This window comes from Gopherus evgoodei, chromosome 7 (genome assembly GCF_007399415.2).
Source record: "Gopherus evgoodei ecotype Sinaloan lineage chromosome 7, rGopEvg1_v1.p, whole genome shotgun sequence".
NCBI classification, from domain to species: Eukaryota; Metazoa; Chordata; order Testudines; family Testudinidae; genus Gopherus; species Gopherus evgoodei.
The window spans coordinates 66878493-66904327 of NC_044328.1; the positions used below are offsets into that span (position 1 = coordinate 66878493).

The 25835-nt window shown below is 41.2% G+C and overlaps 1 protein-coding gene across 2 annotated transcripts in view; it reads left to right on the forward strand.

Annotated features, from left to right (window-relative positions):
* AP3M1 (adaptor related protein complex 3 subunit mu 1) overlaps nt 1–16839 on the forward strand; it is a 37208-nt gene extending 20369 nt beyond the window's left edge. The window contains exons 2-9 of one of the 2 annotated variants that reach the window (XM_030569516.1): nt 2697–2972; nt 3611–3782; nt 5458–5595; nt 8345–8430; nt 9081–9214; nt 10170–10377; nt 12915–13059; nt 15782–16839. In XM_030569516.1, coding sequence (XP_030425376.1) covers nt 2700–2972; nt 3611–3782; nt 5458–5595; nt 8345–8430; nt 9081–9214; nt 10170–10377; nt 12915–13059; nt 15782–15882 — 1257 coding nt within the window. In that variant the 5' untranslated portion in view covers nt 2697–2699 and the 3' untranslated portion in view covers nt 15883–16839. The remainder of the gene's footprint in view (nt 1–2696; nt 2973–3610; nt 3783–5457; nt 5596–8344; nt 8431–9080; nt 9215–10169; nt 10378–12914; nt 13060–15781) is intronic. The other variant, XM_030569517.1, reaches the window with a different exon arrangement.
* The last annotated feature ends 8996 nt before the right edge of the window (nt 16840–25835 follow it).

Here is a 25835-nt window from a genome sequence, read left to right on the forward strand (position 1 = left end):
CTTTCTGCTCATGATTTATGTCATGAAGCATTATGATGGTAACTTGGAATCTAATTACACACACGGCATATACAACTTATTTTTATTAAACAAAACAACCTTAAATGTTTTGGATACATAAACTTCTCTTATCAAAATATGTTTCACATTTACAACTAATTGATTTATTAAATGGATTAACTGTAGTCACTGAATTAAATTGATTATTTCAGGTCAGTTTGGGGCATTTTTCTCATATGGCTATGTGACTGGAGCTTAAGTTCCTACTCGCCTAAATATCTTGAAAATGAAACAGTCTAAGTTACTTAGGCTGACCTTTTGTGCCATATGTGTACAGCTTGACCTCAAAAGTTAGAATCGAGGAAATAGTTAGAAATAAAAAGTTTTTGATAGAGGCACGGGGTTCAGCATGTTATTTCATGTTAAATGTTTGAGATTTATAAATTTAGACCTAACATATGTTATGAGATATTTAGATTTCATTTTAAACAGGTTTATTTTTTAAAAGAAAAAAAAACTTAAATAATCAAAATCCAATTTAAATTACAAAAATCTGATTTTTTTTTAATTCCTTTTTATCCACCCTGTTAATTTCTAGTGTCTTCTCCTGCAGCTAAGTACCACAGATGATTACTAAGTATCCTCTTCTGAAGTTCCATCTTGAGCCAATGGGACTCTTAGCCTGTATAAGGGCCACAAGATGTGGCCTTTTTCTGCTGCTCTTTGCATCTTGACTAGGAAAAAATATGTGTTTTAACTCCAGTTAGCTAAGTCAAAGTAAAATCCTAGTGAAGACATGACCAATGTGTTGGCTACAAGGCTGAGGGGGTTTTGTGCTGACTTCCCTTCCCCCGCCACCCCTCAGATGGGAATATCAGTCAACTTTTACTCAATTATTTTACTCAGTAAAATAAATCTTACAGAATAGTAACCTTTGTTTCTCTCTAAAATAAAAAATAGTGGCTGTTTAACATATCTCTTCAAACTGTGTTTCAGATACAGGAGTGTTTGTCTATACATGCCACAACATCATCTTGTGGTTTGTTTGTTGTTTTGTTTGTTTGGGGGGTGGAGGGGGTGGGGGAGGCGGAGGCAGCTCTTCTGGCATAAGAGTAACTCTAAAGAAACCATGGTATACACACTCTTACCATTGTGCAGATGCAAGTAGATCTTTTAAAAAAGGCCAAACAACAAGTTAATGTTCAGGTGTTTTGTGTTTTTTAGTATCATTGCAGCTTTTACCTTAAAAACTACTGTGCATCTTTTCTGACCAGTTTGATGGATGAACCTGTTTTGCTTTCATTTTTTGGTCAATACCTAAAAGCCATGTTAGAGCATTGCAAGTAACTTGGAAACTCGACAAAATGAGCAAGTGCTCGAATTTTGAGAACAGCAGAAAGTGTCTGGAACTAAACACTTTTCCCAGTAGTCTGACAAGTCTCAAGCATTGGGTATGTGTGGGGAGGGGAGGGGGCAGAGGGGAAGCTTTTTGTGGGTAAGTCACTAAACCTGGAGGTTTCAGGCCTATATAAATATTTTTGTGGCTGAGTTGTGTTTCTTAAGGATTAAGAGGTTACAATTAAGAGATGGCCAGGCCACCCAGATTAATGAAAATACTGTTTTTCAATGGCTTTTCCTGCATATATGAAGCTGCTGTTCTTTCCATCCCCTATGCCCTAGAAACTGATACAGATTAACTGTGCTGGTTTTTCACAACAGAGTACCCTTGTAAAACTTGATACAGAAGAACCAAGGTTTATGTTGTAAGCAAGACACAAATTCTTCTACTTACTTAGCACTGATAAGGTTTCAACTGACGTACTATGTACAGTTCTCACCACCACATTTTGGGAAAGATGTGGACAATTTGGAGATCAACAGGAATGATTCAATGCCTAGAAAACCTGACCTACCAGGAAATACTGGGGGAAATGGGTTTGTTTAGTCTGGCAAAGAAAAGACTGAGGGGAGCATAGCTTTGAAGTACATAATAGGTTATTATAAAGAGGAGGGAGATAAATTGTTCTCCTTGGCCACTGAGGACAGGACAAGAAGCAATGGGCTTAAATTCCAGCAAGGGAGATTTAGTTTAGACATTAGGAAAAGCTTCCTGTTAGGGTAGTTACGCACTGGAACAAATTACCTAGAGAGGTTTTGGAATCTGTCATCAGAGGTTTTTAAGAACAGCTTAGACAAACACCTGTCAGGGATGGTCTAGATTATATATAGTCCTACCTCAGTGCAGGGGACTGGACTAGATGACCTATTAAAGACCTTTCCAGTCTTACATTTCTGTGATGCTTTGTTTTGACTTTTTGAAGTTTGAACTTAAAACTACACTTAAATATGCAATTATGTTTTTATCAGTTGACAGTTGTGCTGCTGGACAGGGTAAATAGGTTTAATACTTGCTTAGCTATTCTTTAAAGTGTGGGTGCCTTCAGTTAAAAAAAAAAAAGAAAGTCCTAGGTACTTACTACAGTAGCACTCACAAGGACAGTAAGTTATTTCCTTTTATTAAGTAAAGGAATTGCAGCAAATACTGCAGTCAAGCAAAATAGATGATGGGTAACTTAAATTCACAGTGCATATTGGTACAAAGCCAACACTTGAGTGAAGGGAAGGTGGGAGGAGAGGTAATGTCAACCTTCAAACCACTTCCATCTGTATAACATGTGTGAATGTGTCTCCAACAGAAAATGATCCACAGTCTGTTTCTTATAAACTGTTCTGGTGATATATTCTTGGAGAAGCACTGGAAGAGCGTTGTGAGCCAATCTGTGTGTGATTATTTCTTTGAAGCTCAGGAGAAAGCAGCCGATGTTGAGAATGTGCCTCCTGTCATCTCAACGCCCCACCACTACCTCATCAGCATCTACCGGGAAAAAATCTTCTTTGTGTCTGTCATACAGACAGAAGTGCCACCACTCTTTGTAATTGAATTCCTGCACCGAGTAGCAGATACATTCCAGGTCTGTCACTGATAAATTCTTTGAATTTTTAGATTGGCCAAGTGTGTGTCTTGCACAAGTTTAAAAAAAATAGTAGCAAAACCCTCTCTGTCAATAATCTGATTCCCCTTGTGATCTATGGTCACTTTTTTTTTTTTTTAAATCAAAGTTATGCTTAATAAAGCACAAAGTCACAAAAGGTTTGCTTTGCTTCTTTACTTGTGGATATTAACTTGCAGTAAACATACACGTCAAACAAAACAAATACTGATTTACAGAAGCTTCCACCTTTTGGTAGGATTGTGTATTGTTCATGTTATACTGATGCATCTGGTGTAATAAAACTGCCAGTTACAATTGTAATTTTTGTAATACAGCTTACCATATGCAGCTTAAAGCTACTTGACAGATAAAACGAATAGCACTGAAGAACCTACATGGTGGTGTATTCAGAGTATTCCTTGAACTGAGAACTGAACAATGACCGGAGACTGTACCCATACTTGCACTGGACTCTATAATAATCCTGTGATTCAAGACACGTCCAGAAATGCCCTTGCTAGTATTATGAGTAGTTTAAAGTTTTGTTTTGCTTATAAAACAAAGTGTTTTTAATATGAATAAAAATCCTTTCCCTTTGTAATCTTTGATTTGTTTAGGATTATTTTGGAGAGTGCTCTGAGACTGCAATTAAGGACAATGTGGTTATTGTGTATGAGCTTCTAGAAGAAATGTTAGACAATGGCTTTCCATTGGCAACGGAATCAAATATCTTAAAAGAGTTGATTAAACCTCCCACGATTCTGCGCTCTGTTGTCAATTCCATCACAGGTATGATTAAAACAGATAACTAGCTTTGAAGTTGTTTTTTTAAATAAAATTAACTACTCTCTGGGAATATCGGTGATCAGTTGTTCAGTCAAGCTGGAAGGGCATATCGAGTGGGGTCCCACAGGGATTAGGCCTGGGTTCAGTTCTGTTCAATATCTTCATCACTGATTTAGATGATATAGAAAGCATGATGATACCAAGCTGGGAGGGGTTGCAGGTGTTTTGGAGGATGGGATTAAAATTCAAAATGATCTGGACAAAAACTGGAGAAATGGTCTGAAGTAAACAGGATGAAATTCAATAAGGACAAATGCCAAGTACTCCACTTAGGAAGGAACAATCAGTTATACACATACAAAATGAGAAATGACTACCTAGGAGGAAGTACTCTGAAAAGCGATCTGGGGGTCAGAGTGGATCACAAGGTAAATATGAGTCAATACTGTTGCCACTGTTGCAAAAAAAGCAAACATCATTCTGGGATGTAGTAAGCAGGACATGAGAAGTAATTCTTCTGCTCTACTCCATACTGATTAGGCCTTAACTGGAGTATTATTGCCTAGTTCTGGGTGCCACATTTTAGGAAAGATGTGGAGTAATTTAAAAGTCCAGAGAAGATCAACAAAAATAATTAAAGGTCTAGAAAACATGACCAATGAGGAAAGATTGAATACATTTGGTTTAGTCTGGAGAAGGGAAGACTGAGAATGGACATAATAGTTTAAGTACATAAAAGATTGTTACAAGGAGGAGGGTGAAAAATTATTCTTGTTTAACCTCTGAGGCTAGGACAAGAAGCAATGGATTTAAATTGCAGTAAGGGAGGTTTAGGTTGGACTTGAGGAAAAACTTTCTAACTCTCAGAGTAGTTAAGTACTGGAACAAATTACCTAGGGAGGTTGTGGAATCTCAGGCCTGATCTACACTGGGGGGGATCGATCTAAGTTACGCAACTTCAGCTACGTAAGTAACTTAGCTGAAGTTGATGTACTTAGACCTACTTACCGTGGTTTCTTCACTGCAGTGAGTCGACTGCTGTTGCTCCCCTGTCAACTCTGCCTGTGTCTCTTACGGTGGTGGAGTACAGGAGCTGACGGGCGAGCACTCGGGGGTCAATTTATCGCGTCTAAACTAGATCGCTGGATCAGTCGCTGCCCACCGATCTGGCGGGTAGTGTAGACATACCCTCAGTGATTGGAGGTTTTTAAGAACTGGTTAGACAAACACTTGTCAGGAATGGTCTAGTTATTAGTCCTGCCTTGAGTGCAGGGTACTGGACTAGATGACCTCTCAATGTCCCTTACAGTCCTCCACTTCTATTATTCTATATTTCATGTTCAAGGTTAAGAACCATTTTCCTATCTGAATTTTGACTATGGGAAGGTAAAATATTTAAATGTGCCTTAAGTGACCTTGGCTCCTAAATCACTAATGCTGCATTATTAGCACCCTAAAAGCTCCTGCTGACTCAAGTCAAATATTTAGAGGTGCAAAGAATGCAGAGTAGAGCACTGTCACAAAGGACTCAGAAAATGTGACTCTGGATAATCCAATTAAGGAAATCCTGGTGTTTATAATTTGTAGTTCCTGGGTTCATCTTATTTTGGTGCATAGCTGTGGGATCTGGAACAAACCTCTTCTAATGGATTGCTTGTGTTTGTTTGTTTTTTCTCAGGCAGTAGCAATATGGGCGAAACACTTCCCACTGGACAGCTGTCCAACATTCCTTGGCGCAGAGCAGTGGTCAAGTACACAAACAACGAAGCCTATTTTGATGTAATTGAAGAAATAGATGCAATTATAGACAAATCAGGTAAGGTGCCATGTCAATGTAGATTCGCTTGTCAAAGGACATTTTAACATTCTATTTAGCAAGAATTCAAGCAGTCTGACTGCCTCTATACATAACAATTAAGTACACTGCCCATTTGAAATACCATGCACAAACTTACTTCATTTCATAATAGCAATATGGCCTGGGCCACTTACTCAGCAAGCTTTTGATTTTAAGGAGTACCCTGCATCTAGATAATTATGGCTTATCTATTGGTACCTTCTTACAGTTACTAAAGGAAACCTATTTCTTGAAGGCCAAAGCTTTAAGCTGGTCTGTTTATCTTCATGTCCACTGTTCTTTTGTGCTAACAACTCATCCTTATGTTCAAGGCTCCTCACTATATGAGCAGGACAAACATTGTCACTTGCCACCTCTCCAGCTTCCCCATTATCTGCCTCTGTGTAACACTGAGAGAATGCTCTTTTCCAACTAGCCAGCCAGTATGAATGCTGAATAATTAAAATCCTTGGGGGTGGGGGGATGGAAAGCATGACAGCCAGAATATCTTGATATATAACATGGATTGCACCTAACTTGCTCAATACTACCCAAAAAATGTAATAGGTATACCCAGTCAGTAATGGTATGACAAAATTGCCATCTATATGTACATTATGGTTCCCTCTTCCAGAACAGTCTGAGGCTATTTGAATCCTATGTTGTTGTACTAGTTGTGAGCAGTTCATATTCCGCCCTCCCCCCCCCCCCAAGATAATTTGACTTCAGTTCCTCAAAGATCTCACTTCCTTTCTTGAGAGACTCCTAGACTTCATTAGAATGTATGTAACTGATAAAGATCCTTCCATAGCATAGGACATTGCCTTATTTTACATAGAGACTCTCAAATCATGTCCATCTGAAATGGTATCTCTTCCTCTTTAGGCACGTCACTAAACTAAATACTAGCCTACAGTTTCCTCTCTTCTGGCCCATTTAAAAATGAGTGAACAGTAGCTTCTGCATCTTCTCCCCCCCCCACCCCCCCCCAATTAATTGTTCTGTTGTATGGCTACATAAGCCTGGAATTTCATTAAAGACCCAAGACCTTTTTGTTCCCTTGCGGCATTTAAGGCAGCGGTTGCTTGCTAGATAAGAAATCTCATGGTGTTGCCTTGTCTGTCAAAATGTGACAGATGTAAGAGACTTATTTCACTAAACAATGAGAATAACCCACAACATTGCTATCTATGAAAGCCAAGGATAATCCAGGCAAGTGTTTCCTGACAAGAGCTGATCACCTGTGCATATCACGTTTTTGTCTTGCTTCAGCCTCCATATACAACACTGCACAATTTATTAGGAGTAGAATGGTGTAGGGAGGAGCTTTTATGTGTCGCATTACCCAGGGTACAATTTGGACTGTTGAACAGCTGATCCTATCAATTCTCCAGCCTTTGGTGCCTTTTACAGTGCTTTTGCTATGAGAGCTACCACTCCTGGTCTCCTCACACACAGCTTCCAGCCAATGAATCACTCCCAGCTATACTGTCTGAGTGCTACAGCCAACAACTCTTGAATTACCAGCTAATTCCCAGTCCCAGACTTTCCCCAGAAACATGCATTTTATACTACCCAGCCCTCCCCTGGACGAAGCAATCTCATCTAAAGTCCATTTTATTTATAGAAAATGATATGCACAAATCCTGTTATATCAAATGGAGTTTCCCAAGCACTTCAATCCAAACACACTAGTCTAGATAAAACAAGTTTATTAGCTACAGAAAGATAGATTTTAAGTGATTACAAGTAATGAGGCATACAGGTCAGAATTGGTTACAAAAATAAAAAGTAACACGACTGATGTCTAACTTTAGCAAGCTAAGTGAATTCAAAGCAAAATTCTATCAGACTTACAGGCAGAATTCCTTTCAGACAGGATTCCTCCCTCAATCCAAAGCCGTTTTTGTTCCTCAAGTAGTGGTGTTACCATGGGTAGAAAGAAAGAGAGAAATTATTTGGAGCATGTGTTCCCCATTCTTTATACTTTTCATTTTCTGTGAGAATCGTCTTCAGCTAGAGTTCAGGAGACAAAGTCTGTGGGGACACGAACCTGCAGCTGTTTTTGCCAAGATGTTAATTTCCCTCTCACACTCTATTTCCTGTCAAAAAATGGCCAATTAACCAGATGATGGTCTATTTGATTTTGTGCTTCCTGGCTGAGGCATCAGTTTGCCTTTTGTCACTGAGGAACTGGTTTGTGACTGCTCTTAGTAATATCATACAGTAAAATTCATCTTGTAACTTTACATATGTTGCCACACATTTTACCAGGACAATTATGATGATCAGCAAATTGAGTTTTCAAATGATAACTCACAAGGCATGTTCCGTACAGAATTTATCATAGTCCTGTAAATAGATGAACACAGGATTCTAGATTGTCACAATATTCTCAAACACATATTGGCCAGTGCTAGGGACAGGATGCCTGTTTAGAGACAGCAGTGTTCAGTGTGGCAAATTGTATGTGATTAAGCAAAAATCAACTGGGATGGGACCAGAACAATTGTTTGCTGCAGCTGATCTACCTCAGCAAGCCTTCTGTGATATATGTAACAAGAATGATTACTTTCTGTTTGCATAGCTGGGTGCTAAACATACTGATATGTGCACCATTGTATATGATGCATTTATGTCCTCTTTACTGCCCCTCCTGTTATATTTGGTAAGCTATCCACAGTATACTAAATCATGTATGTCTCTCTTTCTCTCATTACTTTTCCAGGTTCCACAGTCTTTGCAGAAATTCAAGGTGTCATTGATTCCTGCATTAAGTTGTCAGGAATGCCTGATCTTTCTCTTTCTTTCATGGTAAACCTAGCAATGCAATCAACTATCTAAATGTAACTGTTTGTATTGTATTTCTAGCAGAGTTATGCAAACAAGACTGAAATGTTGCCTTCAATCCATAGTGTACAGAGAAGAAACTCCAGCTGCTTCATGACTGAGCAGAATGCTCTCATGTAGTCTTCAACCACATTACCCATTTTGAATAGTGCATGCAACTTTGCATTGCTATCACTGCTTGCCACGTTGTTCAGTAATTTAGTAATGGGGATGCAGAGCCTTTTGTCCCTAGGTCAGCAGTAACTGACGGCTGCCATTATCTGACTGATATTGGTGCAGAGTCCTAACAATAGGTGGTCACATGAAAACCAGCTTTCCTCAGATGGCTTCCTTGTTGGCAGCCTCAGCACAGAGGGCAAAACAGTGACTGCGCCTGGCGATTAAGTTGGCATCTCTCACTTAAAGGCAATCCCTACAAGTCCTAGTTCAGGCACTGTGAGGGGGAACTGGCATTTCTATTTCAGACTGTACCTGGTCTGATGATCAGGATTGTCAACCTAGCACCTCTCTGCAGCAGCAAAGCTAGGATGCAGGGGGTGAGGAAGGAATAAACCAGCTGATATCAAACCTTCACCAGATGTGGGAGAAGCTTACATCTGTCTCGCTTCCTGTAGAACCCGAGACTTCTGGATGACGTCAGTTTCCATCCCTGTATCCGGTTCAAGCGTTGGGAGTCTGAACGAGTGCTCTCATTTATTCCTCCAGATGGCAACTTCAGACTGCTGTCCTACCGTGTGAGCGCCCAAAAGTGAGTGTTTGTTAGCTCCCCAGTCTTCATTTGGGACCTGTCCGCACAGTGCGTTAGTCCATGCGAGAGGGGAGCACATTGCAGTGCGAACTAGGATGTTGGTCACTAAATTGCCTGTGCAGACCCTGCTGGCATGTGCTAGGGGTTCATTAATGTGCCTTAGGGAACTTTTATTACACCCCAGCAGGTGCCACATGAGCCATTTAGTGCGCACCATGGTAGTGCACACTGGAATTTACAACCCACTCGTGTGGGCTAATGCACCCTGTAAACAAGCCTTGGAATAATCTCATGAACATCTCCATTTGCTCTGACTCATGATTTAATGACTGGAATTCTCATTATTGCTAAATGCATGTGTGTGGGTAGCTGTCTCAGATTTATTTAATCTGATGCTCTGTCACAGTTTTTCTAACACAAAACCCTGCTTGGCAGAGATGCTGATATCATCTCAGCTGTGATTGTTCAACTAGGCAGATCGCTAGCTTGTAACGGAACATTTAACTCCTGATGTATCCATTGCTAGAAGCTGCTCTGTAATTAAGATGCTATCTCTCTGTACTACATGGATCTTCACTGGCTTTAAAAAGCCTCCACTAAACTGCAATTATCTTCAAGCTTAGTTTCATTTTAATGTAAGCAAAAGTGAGAATGTTTCTAGTCAGAGTGCTTGTAAGTACCTTTTTGTATTGATTGTTGAATAACTGTTCACCAATAGAATCTGCTATTCCATTACAAACCACTAACTTAAGGACTTTGATTTTTTTTTTTTCCCTGTTTGGATCTTTTTTAGGAGAATGTTACTTTCTACTTTCAAGAGAAATTGGTTTTGATTTATCCTGCCAACACCATGGTGGATATAAGACTTCTTTGCAAACTGTACTTTTATTTCCCCTAATTTATCTGATGTAGTCTTTTCTGCTAAGTGCATTTAATTCCCAGTTTCTGTCTTCAGCTTGGTAGCAATTCCTGTGTATGTGAAACACATGATCAGTTTTAAGGAGAACAGCTCTTCAGGGAGATTCGATGTTACAATTGGACCTAAACAGAATATGGGGAAGACAGTGGAAGGAGTCATTGTGACGGTTCATATGCCAAAAGCTGTTCTAAACATGAACCTTACTTCCACACAAGGCAGCTATACATTTGATCCCGTCCTTAAAGTAAGTATTGAGCTGTTTCTTTCTTTCTTTAAATTCAATGCAGACAAAATTAAAGAAATCAAGAGAAAGCATCATCCTCTAGAGCAGAGGTTCTCAAACTGTGGTCTGCAGACCACTAGTGGTCCACAAGCTCCATTCAGGTGCTCCATGGATAGTTCTCTCTAAGGTGTGCACCTGGGTGGCCGCACATGAGACAATGAAGGGCCAACCACCTAATTAGTGGAGGCGCTCAGGCATGGCTCCAATAATTAGGTGCCTGGGCCCTGGAGAAGGTGAGGTGGTGGCCTGGGGAGAGGAATAGGTGGGAGGGGGCAGAGGGGTGAGAAGAGGGGATGTGGGGAATTTGGACGTGCAGGGCTAGAGTGGTCAGAGAAAGAGGTGACTTTCCCCAGCTCCAACGCTGCAGCTTCCGGGGAGAAATGGTCCTCCTTCCCAGCCATAGCTCTCTGGCAGGGAAGAGACCCCCTCCTTCCCAACCCCAGCAGGGAGAGAGGGCACATCCGTCGCTTTTATTTGTAGAGCAAAGAGTTAATTATTAAGGGTTTTTATATATAGCGCTTTTCTCCAAAGCGCTTTACAATAGTTATTTAACGGTACAAACAATATTTGGAAAGATCATTAAGTGGTCCACCAAGACCCTCAGCAATTTTCAAGTGGTCCGTGGAAAAAACAAAGTTTGAGAATCACTGCTCTAGAGTGCTTTGCGTACCAGAGCAAAAATCTAAACTTAACCGTTCAGTATAGCTTTATGACAATCTAAAAAACTTATGGTTTTTTTTATCCTTTTTTTTTTTTTCTGGTAAATTTTAAAGGGCCACAGTCATCTTTGAGACCACATTTTGTACATGTTGTTTCCATAACCCTAAAAGGGACTACAGAAACACACTTTTTAATGCATGTCAGCACTTTGCGTCAATTTCATTTATGGTGCATGCCTTTCCCCTAAGCTCTGTGAGAAGACATTTACTTGTAGCTGCTGCAGCAGAACTTTAAACTCAGACAACAAGTAGCAGGTGGGTATAAACTGCAACAGGCAAAATAGCCAGCAAGTAGCAGAATAGGGGGTGGATTTGGGTATGTTTTGCTGTTGCCCTCACACTGCCCAAAAAATCATTGTAAACAGGGAGTGGAATGGAAAACAGTTGACCCATAATTTGGCTTCTTCTCTAAATATATCATTCCAACATAATTCTAACTTATGCCTCTTGCACATGGGAGTTGACACCCAGAACTCTTAAAGTTTTCTTTGACCCTTCAGAGCAATTTTAGCAGGATGGGATTTGGGCCAAGTGCTACTATTGTATGTTTCGTGTCATGTTGAGGTTGCTGCTGCCCCAGGAAGTTACCAATTAGCTCTTGATTTGAGCATGAAGCAACAGTTCCCCAAAGAAATAGACTTGATTTTAAAAATGAAAATTATTGAATCAAAAAGTGAACAGAGCCCAAGGCAGACATACCTACTAGAACTTTGTCCCGGGGGGGTGAAGGAGCAAATAGCCCCAAAACACAAATAAAACCTACTTACAAATCCAGCTTCTGGTTCTTCTCCATATGGTAAAATCAGGCAAATGATCAGTGTCTCTTTGTACCCTTATTCAGGAAAACTCATTTGGGAAGAGGCAAAATAAAAAGTAGGAAAGAACATAGAAAATCTTGTGGTCTCTTCCCACTTAATGTAGTGAGGGTACCCCCCGCCCCATGTATCTCCTCGTGTATTAGTACAGAGATAAATGAAATTTGTGTCCAAACGACTGTATAGGGCTTGGAACCAAAACTCGATTTACCTTAATCATTACGGTCTGCTGGACTTTACCTCGCCTACCATGCACCACAGGGCACTTGATGTGCCCCGGTAGAGCCAGGCAAGCACATATTGTGTCCATTCCTACCTCCTATTGAGTTCAATGTATGATCAGGCTGCAGTTGCAAAACCCTGTTCCTACAGTTCTGCTGGCTTGTCTGATGCCTTTTGCCAGCATGGTTTTCCCTGTTAATTTTGGTACATTAAAAACTTTAATGGAACAGAGAGAGGGCCAAATGGGAGCTTTTGTACCAATCTTTACTTCTAAAAAAGTAACTGTCACCTGAAACAATTGAATCTTTAAAGCCCCAGTGATGCAGATGGTCTTCTAAGTGCAAATCCCTCCTCTTCCATCTCTCTGCTCCTCTTCCTTCTCTCCCCCTTCCCCCAACTCTCTCCTACCCAGGTATCTGCTAGCTTTATTCTGCTTCCCCTCCTCACTCATGCCCTGTTGACTTACTGAGTTATTTATCAAGAACCATTGCTTAGGAAATGGGTCCCATTAAGGATTCCTTACCCCTGGTCATTGCTCTTATCTAGTAGCAGGAAGGCAGGTTCACTTTGGATTTAATCCAGGCAAGGCTCCTGACCAGACCTGGTGTCCAGCTGCCAGAATTTTTCTACAGAGTAGCTGCCCCACCCAACCCACAAACTAGCAGCTGGATATTAACTTGACAAATTATTTGCTAAAATCCACTCACTATTTTTTTTTATTTTTATTTTTATTTTTTTTTAGGTGTTAACTTGGGACATTGGCAAAATTACCCCTCAAAAGCTACCAAACCTTAAGGGCATAGTGAATCTACAGTCTGGGGCCCCCAAGCCAGAGGAGAATCCCAGCCTAAACATTCAATTTAAGATACAACAACTAGCTATTTCAGGTGAGACGGCTGCATTAACCAGAACTACTATAGTTGGGGGAGGTAGGAGAACTGTAGGAATAGGAGTCTCCTAGCACTGAATTGGAGCTGCTGATCTGGGGAATCTGTAGAACACAGAGCAGAGTTGACATCAAACAGATGAAGTTACCTTGAAACACTAACAGTTTCATCTTGCAAGTAGAACATCATGAAATCTTGATTTGGATCATTTCTCATGGCCTTTCCAGGGCAAAATGATGGACATTTCACAGGCTTCTGCTTGGAACATACATGAACTTCTCTGGTGTAGGGCAAGGAAGAGTTTTGTGTGGGGTTTTCCCCCACACGCAGTATGGTTTTCCTTAGTTCTTTGACTTCTGTGGGCCTAGCACAGGAAAAACTCATCCTGATTATCAGTGACAATTTTATTTTGGGAAATTTATTTCTCCTTCTAACTCTGGAAGCCCTTAACAGCCTCCATCAGCTTCAAAGTAACCCCTCTAGTTTCAGAGCATGAAATCAAACTTGAAGGCTACAGTGTTAATACAACCATGGACCTGAGAAGTTAAGCCTACGGACCCCAGTCCTGCAAACAAACACAATGTGTGTGAATACCATTGAAACCAATTGGATTTGTGTAAACTTACTTACATAAGCAAGTGTTTTGTAGGAACAGGGCCTTAACTTAATTCGGGCACATTCTACGTATTTGATTATACACTTGCAGAAAATATTGTTTAGAACCTAATGAGGTGGGAGCAAGGATCAGTGAGGGCAATGGATTAGTGAGGGCAGAAGACAGTGTTTACACTAAACTTTCTCATGTGGGAGGTTCCAGAATGATGGGGTGGTCAGGTGTGTGGCAAATGACCAAACCTGGCATCTCAGGCACAGTCTCTAGAGCTGCAGTGCAGTTGAGGAGGCCACTCGCCTACTGAAACGCTCAACTTACTCTGGCCTATCCAGAGGACTTTCTAGATTCCACATTGCTGACCCCGAAGCCTATTGAATGGTTGAAATTTGTGTTGCCAACCAAAGTCCTTTTGAGACGCACAAGTGTTCCCTCTCTATAAAGAGCCTTTTTCCATCTCTTGTACCTGTGCTAACATGCATTTGTTAATGACAGCATGCTGTATAGTGATTACGCAAATAACTAGACTTGAACAAATCAGGATTAATGGCTGCAGTTCTAAGGGAAGACTTTCAAAAAGGTGACTAAATTGAGCCAGCAGACAAAGGCATAGCAAGAACCAGTTCGAATACAGTAACTCCTCACTTAGTCGTCCTGGTTAACGTTGTTATGTTGCTTATCAATTAGGGAACATGCTCGTTTAAAGTTGCACAATGCTCTGTTATAAAGTTGTTTGGCAGCTGCCTGCTTTGTCCACTGCTTGCAGAAAGAGCAGCCCATTGGAGCTAGCTGGTGGGGGCATGGAATCAGGGTGGACGGGCAGCCCCCTATCAGCTCCCTGCCCCTAAGTTCCCTGTGCAGCAGCCACCCAGCAGGCTACCAATTGCCGGCAGTTCAGCTGTCCCTCCCCCCACTGTACTGTGTTGCTCCTGCCCTCTGCCTTGGAGCTACTCCCAGAGACTCCTGCTCGCTATGCAGGGGAGGGGGCAAGAAGGGAGCTAATGTCAGGGTGTTCCCCCTTCCCTTCTCCATATAGAGCAGGGTGGGGACAGGACAGGGCTCAGGATGGAGGGAGCTAGCAGGCTGCAGCTGCTATCTCAACTTCCTGATCTTTTTAAAGGCAATGTACCTAGAGTGGTGTCAGCATACTTAAAGGGGCAATGCGCACCTCTCTCTCTCTCTCTCTCTCTCTCTCACACACACACACACACACACACACACACACACACACAGTGTGAGTCTGTCTGCCATGCTGTCTCCTCTCCCTCCATTTGTGCTGCCTTGAAGAATGTGAGGCTACATTAACAACATGTTAACCCTTGAGGGCTCTGACTTCGCAATCATCAGTGCTGTGTACAGCATTAGATTGTTTGTTTGTATAAAAGTGTGTGTGTGTGTGTGTGTGTGTGTGTGTGTGTGTGTGTGTAATGTAATTTGTCTGGTGGAAAAAAATTCCCTGGAATTGAACCTAACTCTCTCCCCCTCCCTCCCCAACATTAATTCTTATGGGGAAATTGGATTCGCTTAACACCATTTCACTTAGTCACATTTTTCAGGAACATAACTACAGCGTTAAGCGAGGAGTTATTGTACCCAGACTGGAAATAAGTGCAAATTTATAACCATGAGGCAGGCTAACCATTGGTGGAGTTGACAATGGCTGCAGTAGTTTTCCATTGTTTAAAGCAAGAGTGGATGTCATCTGTGAAAGCTCTGCTCTAATCCTATTGCCTGTTTTGTCTTAGAGTGGGAAGAATTACGTGTAGCTATTGTATGGCATGTGCTCTGCAGCAGGTCAGAATGGATCCATGATCCTTACCCTTCTGTGTACCAGGATCTGTCTCACTTAGCAATAGAGGAGAGATGGGGTGGCCACACTGCCAGGTTAAGAACCCCTAGACTAGAGGATTACAGTCATTCCTTCTGGCATAAAAATCAACGGAGAAAGGGAGGGTAGAAGAGAAACCAATTCATCCTGAACAGTAGTGCTTGCTAGGTGGAAGAACTAAACTCCTCTGCCCAGGGCATTTCCAAAGCAAATTATCCAGACTGCAAGGGGAGGGGCGTGTGAAAATGTAAACTCTCTTGCTCTTCATGTTATCCTTTGTGTAGGCTTGAAAGTAAATCGCCTTGACATGTTTGGAGAGAAATACAAGCCTTTTAAAGGTGTCAAGTACATCACAAAAGCAGGAAAATTCCAAGTCCGGACATGAGAAGATGCTCCATTTGCCAGAGCAAGTAGTACTATTTTTTTTTTTTCCTTCAGCTTTGGAAATTGCGACCGCTTAGTGACATATGTTGCTATTAGGTGCCAATTGAGTAATTATGCACACTAATTTGGGATCAAAGCATTTCTATTCACAGCAATTATTCAAATTAAAGTGTAATCTGTTTTTCATAAACATGGTTTTAAACTAGGTTGATTTTTTCTTAACGATTTCACACTTTTAATAAAGTCTTCTGAACGAGGATTGGGTGGTTCGTAGAATGCCACTAACACACTGCCAAATAAGATACCAAAGCCAGGACTGCAGGTGGTGAAGCACACTGGCAAAGGCAAGAAACCCAGCAGGACCCTCTTGTGATGGCAGGTCTTACTGCTGCAGGGTGAGAGAATACTTCACTTTCTCCGAGCCTGCCACAAGTTAACACTTCACAGTGCAGCATGATATCATTTCAGAACTAGAATGCAGCAGAGAGACTGGGTAGGCTTCCAGGTAAGCCTGGGACATGTCAAAATTGACACTTGCCTTGAGAGTCTTTCTGATGAACAGAAAAATCTTTTACTCCTGTTTACAAGATACTGCCTTAGGAAGTGTTTGCCTTACTCAGCTTTCATTTGTGCCACCAACAGAGGAGCTGATAAAATAACCTTCTGCATCCAAACTTGGGAGTGAGTGTTGCTTCAGTACTCCATTTTCTTTCCACTTCTCATCTTACTTTGTTTTTGTTTTTTACAAATACAGTTGCAGAGAGGAATATCTATTTTTATGTAAAGCCTCAGCTTTGATTTAGAGGTACTTCCTCTTTGCAGCGAATGCCACCAGTCATGTGTGCCACGTGTACATTGGAGTGTAGCATTTAGGTAGCACAGTAGAAAATGTAAAATGTACTTGGTTTGTATACTTTATTGTAATTAATTAAAATAAAAGGGTACTCTGCTGCAAATATCTCTGCTTGTAAAAATGTATTTTTTTGCTTATGGCCTGCATCTGTAATGCTCTGGCAAATAGCACATGAAACTTTTGTTATACAAAGCAACCACCAGTTACAGCTACCCTTACCAACTTGCTCACACCTCCAGTGATGAGGAATAAGTACCACCACTCAACAGGACATGAAGGTGATGAGCCATTCACTTCATTTAGCTTTGTAGCTTAAATATTGAAATGTATAACTGTCAATCACCTTCCTAACGCTAACCACTGGGTCTTCTCTAAAGCTGAGAACAAAACAACTTATTGGGCACTGGCTTTGTCCAGACTGCCAGTTGAATGAATGTACCATGAAGTCCAACATTGTCTCATGTGTTAGAAGGATCAAGGAATCAGGACACTGCATCATGTCCTTGCTTTGCCATTGACTTTGCTCCCTGACTTGTGCCTATTTACTTGTAATGGCGTAAGTAGGTATTAAGACCTGACCTGAGACAAAAAGATTAAGCAAAGTTCTGCAGCCAAAACTTTCAAACCTGGATAGCAAAACTAGCTTTCTTAATTTTTTACTTAAGCACTTGAGAAACAACCAAAAATAAAGCCTGAGTGAAAATCTCCAGCTTCCATTGACATTAGTGCAAGTTGTAGGTGTTCAGCTTGTCTTTTAAATCTGGCTAATTTTATTTAGGATGAAGCTTAACTTTTGGTATCCAGGTCTATATTTGGACCACTAATTGTCTTCTAGGTACAATCAAGGTTGAAATCAGCATTCTGAGGGAGACAGAGTAATAACTGCCTTTCAACCAATGAGGAATTAAATATTAGCATGTGTTCTCATTGAACATGCATATGTTATTAATGATCCGGGGGATGGTGTGGACTGCACCCTCAGAAAGTTTGCAGATGACACTAAACTGGGAGGAGTGATAGATACACTGGAAGGTAGGGATAGGATACAGAGAGACCTAGAAAAATGAGAGGATTAGGCCAAAAGAAAAATGATGAGGTTCACAAGAACAATGCAGAATCCTGCACTTAGGACGGAAGAATCCCATGCACTGCTACAGACTAGGGACCAAGCAGCTAGGCAGCAGTTCTAGAGAAAAGGACCTAGGGTTGCAGTGGATGAGAAACTGGATATGAGTCAACAATGTTCCTTTGTTGCCAAGAAGACTAATGGCATTTTGGGCTGTATAAGTAAGGGCTTTGCCAGCAGATCAAGGTCCGTGATCGTTCTCCTCATCTGGAGTATTGGGTCCAGTTTTGGGCCCCACACTACAAGAAGGATGTGGGAAAAATTGGAAAGAGTCCAGAGGATGGCAACAAAAATGATTAGGGGGCTCGAGCACATGACTTATGAGGAGGCATTGGGGGAACTGGGTTTGTTTAGAATGCAGAAGAGAAGAGGGAAGGGGGATTTGATAGCTGCTTTCAGCTACCTGAAAGGGGGTTCCAAATAGGATGGACCTAGACTGTTTTCAGTGGTACCACATGACAGAACAAGGAGTAATGGTCTCAAGTTGCAGTGGAGGAGGTTTAGGTTGGCTATTAGGAGACTTTTTTACTAGGAGAGTGGTGAAGCACTGGAATGGGTTACCTAGGGAGGTGGTGGAATCTCCTTCCGTAGAGGTTTTAAGGTCCGGCTTGACAAAGCCCTGGCTGGGATGATTTAATTGGGAATTGGTCCTGCTTTGAGCAGGGGTTTGGACTAGATGACCTCCTGAGGTCCCTTCCACCCTTCTATGATTCTATGAACAGGGGAGCTACTCTGCTATATAATCAGTTAACACCTCTCTTGAGCAATGAAAAACTTCAATTCAGTCGATAATTCCTTAGTCAGGTGTAATGGATAACAAGAACTTTTCCTTAAGGACCAGTAGAAGTGTATAGTAATTTGCAAGTGCTCTAGAAAAAACAATCATTTTTTAAGAAATGTGCTGTAAATTTCTGATCTTGCAAATACAAGCAGTGGCCAGCTAGAGCTTGCACTTCAAAGCTATAGAACATTACAATCTTTGACTATCAAATCAAAATGTGACTGTTACCCTTATTTCCCCAATGAAAACTTTGTTTGCATGATTGTATCCAATACACCGGCAGTGCAGGTTATACTACCATCCTACTGAGAGCTTTAACGTTAACAAGAGATTTAACAAGCTTAAAAATAGGAGAGACGCTAGTTACACCCAAGGCCTCCTATGTTCTGTGACAAGCCGTCCCCACCTCTCCCTGTATCGCTCCAATACAGCAACCTGGAAATGCTGCAGCATCTTCATTTAAAATTGGTAGCTCCATGGAATTAGAAGTAAAAATTAATCCTATTAACCATACTGGAGCTCATGTTTGATACCAGTGTTACTGAAATTTCCTATGCTGCCAACAGAGCTACCCTAGAGAGTGTAGTTCAGTATTTTATACAAAGTCATGCAATGAGCTAGATCTGCTTTCCTAAACACTGAACATAATCAGCACTATTATGAGAGTAAAGTCCTGATTTTGAAGGAAAAGGGTATGCAACGCTCTTACAGCTGAAGGGATTGCTGTTCACATTTTCTCCCACGAGGTCATTATCTACAAAAATTCCAGTAGGAGCAACGTACACTATGCAATAGCCTGATGAAAAATAGGAATGAGCTTTCTAAATACTGGCGTATTCAAGCCGTAAAAGTTCCTACCTCTCATTCTTGCAAAGGAACACTGGAAAATGTAAAAGAAAAAGGTTCAGCCGGCAAAGGAGAATACAACTTCTTTACAATCATGACTCATGATTTTTTGAACAAGTGAGGTTGGCAATGCTGGAATGACTCATGCCATGCTGTACCTAGAGCTGTCGTCTACTAAGAATCCACTCTTCTCAAGCACCCCATATGAACGGAAAGAGCCTCGTTCTTCTCTAACACTAGCATCCTCCAGATCCTTTCCTGAACAGTCAAACAATATTTCTCCTTATGGAAGTAGAGGTCTTATTTAAGATGGACCAGAGCTTTAGTGCATCTTAAGGCCCTTTTGACAGCTTATTCCCAATTGCACAGAACATTTAGTTTCTGAGCTGCAGCAACTGCATAGATGGAACAGTGTTAGATGTCTTAAATACTAAGGCCAGCACTACGCTACAGACCTCTATCAGTATAACTGCATCACTCAGGGCTGTGATAAACACACACCCTGGAGCGACTTAGTTATAGCAACCTAACCCCCCACCTCCCCCACCCTGTGTAGACAGAGCTCCCTGGATAGGAGCGCTTTTCCCACTGCCATAGCAACTGCCTCTGGGAGGTGGATTAACTATGCAAACAGGAGAAGCTCTTCCATTGCCATAGGTATGTCTTCACTGAAGCACTACAGCAGCACTGGTGCAGATGTGCTGCTGTACGTGAAGACAAGCCCTCAGTGTCTGGCTCTATTAATCACATTTAATTTTACTCTCCCTTTCCAAACACTAGTTTCTCTCAGACAGCAATGAGGAAGAGCCAGCAGCAGCCCATTCTTTGCCTGCCAGTAGTAGGTCATGAGCTTTAGTTTGGGAATGTGATTTAGATTAGATCATCAGGGCACTTAACATGTTCTGTTTTCTCTAAAGTATTTGGCGAAGTTACAACATGGTGTGCTTCAATAGGTTGTGGCTTGGATCCACAGAAAGGCCCGTACGGCATGCTGCTTTGCATACAGACCTTGTCTTTCCTCCAACCTATAGCAATATCACAATGGATGAACACTATACAAAATAACCCTGTTTGATAGGCTTAATGTGCAACAATATGGTGTAAGTACCGAATTCCATCTCTTGAATTCCAGCTGACCTCCAGTCCTGTTGAAAATCTAGCTGCTGTCAATGCATTGTTGGTTTATTCAAAGCCATGGTTTTTTCCTCTAAAAGTTTACATGGATAACCAAACTGTTGACTGCCTCTAAAACACTGAGCTACTTCAAACCTAGCTCTTAGCGCTGCTATTTTAGTGGGTATTGTCACTATAGTGTGAGTCTAACACTCAGCTAGCACATTGCTCTTCACACATTCCTATTGGCTGGCTTTCTCAGTGAAGCCCACCTGAGCATTTCTCCAACTGCAGGTATCAGCCCACAGCAGAGGCTACAACAGTGGAGGTAGCAGGTAAACTTCTTGCATGTCTGATTTATTATGGGTACAATATAAATCGTTGCTTCTGGACGTACTGTTGCAGACATATCTTACAAGTGAACCCAGCCTAAGATGGACCTTTAGTCAATGAGGATTGATTAGCTGCTTTCTCGCAGCAGGTGGATTCCAGTTAAGTTCCTTCCCATCAGACCAGCTGCAGCTGGAGATTGAGGGCAGCTTCTAGAGAAAGGCACACACTTTTCCACTATACTTTCTTGCAAAGAAATCCCATTCCCTGCTACTCCTCCCCCTCAGCTGCTCCTCCCGGCTGAAGATGCTATACTTAGGCTCTGACAGCCAAGGCAGAATGTCATTCCTTCTTCACTCCTAGAAGCTCTCATTCTGGTTAGCCTACTACTGAGGCCATAGTTAAATCCCAGTTCAACCTAGTGCCTGCACAAAGAGGGAAGCTGTGGTGTTTATCTAAACCAGAAGCTATGTTAATTTTTTTTATTTAAGGGATTCTTTTTAAATCTACTGAAAATAAATTAAGGGGTCTGTCCTCCACTCTGCTTCAACTGCCAAACTGAACCTTCCCTCTGCTTGAATAGGAAGCCTGGACACACCTTTTCTTTGCACCATCTGAAGATAGCTTTACAGCACCAGCCCTTCAACAGAGCCTCTCTGATTTAGAGACATATTTTCAGATGTCCAAGTCACTTGCTTCCACCTAAAAGCTGGCAATGACATCTTGTCTATAGGGCATCTGGTTTAAGATGTCAACTGCAACTTAAGGGTAGGGAAGTTCTAGGCAACAACCACTGGTGCATTTGTCCCGTCCTAGGCAGAAAGCTACATGAGGACAAGCAAGTTTGTTGGGCCTTACTGAGGAGCAAGTGCACCAGATCCTCTTGTAAAAACACTAATGGCTGTCCATTCTGTATGGAGCAGCATGAGGTTTCCCTGCCATTTTGGAAACACAGCTTCATTAAACCATGAACACGCTTCACGCCTAGGTCAATGGAATGCAGAGGCCATCTTTTCCCTGTTGTTTTTCTGTCCAATGCACCTTGTGTCTTGAGGCAGCGACAGAACTCCAAAAACATTGTGAGAACTGAGCCACGCTCAAAGGCTTGGAAAGGCAAAGGTGAGTCAGGCTACCAGGCAACTTTAAGGAAAGGGGTCCAACACTAACACGTCAATCGTAGTGGAGCTTTATGGGAATACCATTCCAGGACGATGAGGGATTTGGTACCTGAAGCACAAAACACCCTCCTAAACCCTTCCATCTATTTCAAGGGTATCTTGTATACTCTCTGATGTGAGTAAAGCTACCAGCAGAAAAAGGCTGGCAAAAAGGTCCATTCCCCTCATCTCTATAACTCTACTGTCAAAATGGCAGACACATGGGAATAGGGCTTTGTTAACTAATATGAAAGGCTGACCAATGGCTAGGCTTCTCCCAAGGCATTACTTGGAGAAGGCCAAGACTATAGGATGTTTGTGTTCCTATGTAGCCATGAATGTTTTAGCTGATTTTTGCAGTACATGGCAGCTCCTCTTATACCCAGAGAGGGTATAATTTAGACAGTTTTGAAACTTCGCTACCAGACTCTAAGGTTTCCCTAGGCCCTTAACAAACCTGCCTGGCACTGAGTTGGAATCTGACCAGGAACTAAATCTCCCTCATAATAGAGTAAGCAAACTCAAAGTTGACCTTCCTTACCTCCAAATCTGCCTAGTGGCCTATTGGCACTTGTATGCAAGATGGCCACATCCAGCACAGTCAGTGGTTGCTAGGTGGAAGTTGACAACAGCCTTCCACCACCATATGGCAATTGTCTCCAAAACCGTGGGGTAGTCTGGCTGAGTGGAACAGGGATTTGCAAGGACTTCCATGGTGTTTCCTTGTGCCCAGTAGTCTCCTCTCCAACCTTCAACATAACCAGTCTGACTCTTCAGGCTAGATGTGTGTACCCACAAACTGCTTGATCATAGAGTTCAAGCAGGACTTAGCACTTCTGAATTATTTCCTGTACTGGCACCAGGAAATTTGTCCTACAAGGTAAGTGAACAGTCTGCACAAAGTACCAAAACATTTAACCTCCTCTACCACCCCCATTACAATGCTTTTTTCACTTTGTAAGACAGATAATAGCTACGTCAGCATCCTCCATGTATTAGAAACTCATAAGTGTTGTTAACTCTTTCAGATAACTTGTACCAAATCAGAACCAGAAGACAACATAACCGATAGGAGTAGTGATTCTATCTTTCTATTCTGAATGTATAGAAATTGTTAGGGTACCTATTTTAAGTACATTAGGGGTGCAGAACTATTACCATACAATTGTTTTATAACTTTTTAGAAGATAACTAACTCTCCAAACTCATATTTCTGGTGTGCTGACCTATGTTCTTTCTGCAATTAAAGTATATTCTTACTATTCAGTCCCTGTAAATGTTCATAAAGTGACATTTATACAAATGCATTTTTATTTTGTTTTAACAGAACAAAAAGAAAAGGTTGAAAATATTAGACTATACAACAAATTTTGATTTATAAACAAAATATCAGTGGTAAAACATTTCTAACCAACATTCAAGGTCTTTTTTAATTTTTGCTTCATTTTAGGTCTGAAGACCAATAGTGTTCAAAAAAGCACAAATTGCATAAGGTGTACAGTATTTCAGCTCCTACAAAACAGTTAAGAACTTATATAGCAAACATTCTGAAGAAATATCAAAGGCAAACATGATTCTTACTTTCCCAACCATTCCTTAATAAAACAAAAAGTGATCTTTGGCATAAACAATCATGTATTAAAGGCATTAGTAATATTGCATTAATATCAGTCAAGCAACTAGACAGTGATGCTAAAAATCTTAAGAGTATGTCTACACAGCGACTAGACACCTGCGGTTGGCCAGTGCCAGCCAAGTTAGGCTCAGGAACTCGCCTCGCAAGGTCCTGAGCCCACACTAAAACCCAAGCCCAGAAGTCTACACAGCAACAAAAGAGCCCTGCAGCCCTGTGAGCCCAAGTTGGTTGGCATGGGCCAGTCACGGACATCTAGTTGCTGTGTAGATGTAGCCACACAGAAGCTTGAACTATTTTGAAAGCAAATACAGGAAGACTATTCAGAAGACCCTCAAGAGTCCTTTCCTATTCAGTGTCTACTATTAACACTATGTAATGTAGCCATTTCTATTTAAGGGTCTGATATAAACCAACCAAAGGCAAGACATTCTGGTTAAGGCTCTGTCCCACTCCTTCACCCTTTCCGGTGTGGGTAGCTATTGGAGGAGTCTGAGAAAAGACCTTAAGTACCATGTATTTGGCATTACCAGGAGACAAGGAGTGAATTGAGGATGAACAATGCTTTCTCTTGCTACAGTCAGTTTGAGGCAGATTATTATAATGTAATTTAAATAAGTAATTTCCCTTTTAGATAACCACGCAGGTGAGAGGAAAAACAGGAAGGGTAGAGTACTTGTAGTCTGACACTGTACTACACAGCTTGCCTTTGCTGTTACTGTGTGTCTGATCAACGGGCAGCAACAGCACATTAACAAAGGTGGCTTGAGCATGATCATTGTGTCAATCTGTAGCAAACGGAAACTAAGGAGCCATTATGATGTCAATGCTGGTGAACATAATCAAGTTTAGTAAATGTTTTTGCACACACAAAGGCCGTTTCTAAAATGTTAGCAATCTCATTACTTTTCATTTAAATGTCAAAAAATATCGAACAGCTATCATAAGCATTTTAAAAATGAAGGCATGTAAGAAGTATGGAAGTACAAAAACCATCCCAAGTCTGTTTTCTTAACATGATTTGAAAAAAATAATTTAACATCTAATTCAGTTAATTGCTATTAAGCCTTAAATGTGTATATAGAATTTCAGTCTAGATCATTTTCATGGCTCATTATATCTGAACAACAGATTTCATTGGGAACACCAACAGACTCCATAAATTGAGTGCCTCTACTTTCCCACATGCTCGATCATTAGACTGAAGGGCAGTGAGGCACAAGCATAATTAAACAGAGTGTAATTTTCCCCTAAAACAACTCTGAAGAAAGTGTGCAGAGGCAGAATGTAGGTGTACCTGGTATCGAAGGAAAGGAGTTTGATCTTGATTGTGTTCTATTTGAGCATTTTGTTCATACAAAAAGTTGCTTTGAACATGACTGACTAATGCAGCTAACTCGATGGATTCCAAATTTTTAGCCCCCTATTCTACCAAATTTTTATCAGGAGGTGTGTGTGTGGAGGCGGGCAGTCTGTGCTTTTCTAAGGCCTCTGAAACTTGAACAGTCAAGCTGTCGTTATTTGTGACGAACATCCACCGCCAACCATTTCAGTATAGCACAAGAATGCAGATTCTGGCATGACCACAGGTGGCAATGGGAAGTAAAGACAGCTCAGTTTTTTCTGACCTAGGATATCACTGCCAGGAAAGTAACTGCAGCATAAGAGACTATTGTAGAAATGTGATATCCCCCCACCCCAAAGAGGGGATCACTTCTGATGTAAATGAACTTTACTACATATACCTTGTAACACTTTTGTGGTGTGAGAACAGCTAGCTGAAAATGTCATTAAAACAGTTAGCCTTTTCAGTGTCATTGATTGTCCCTACCAAATAACTAAGAAACACTGTTAAGTGTTCCAGACTGCCAATTCAAGCTTGAGTAAAGTCCACGTGTCATACCACCATATGGAAACTACTGGAATATACAGTGCATAAATGAGAAGTGTATCTCTGGGATTACAGAATTCATGAAAAGAGAATCTTCAAAAGTGAAAAGAATAAAAATTGTCAATGTGTTGGAAGCAATTTTGAGATGCTTTCCGAAGATGTTTAAATGCATATTTTTATAATTAATGCCCTTAGAATGGGGCATTAGCATAAGCTAATTTTAA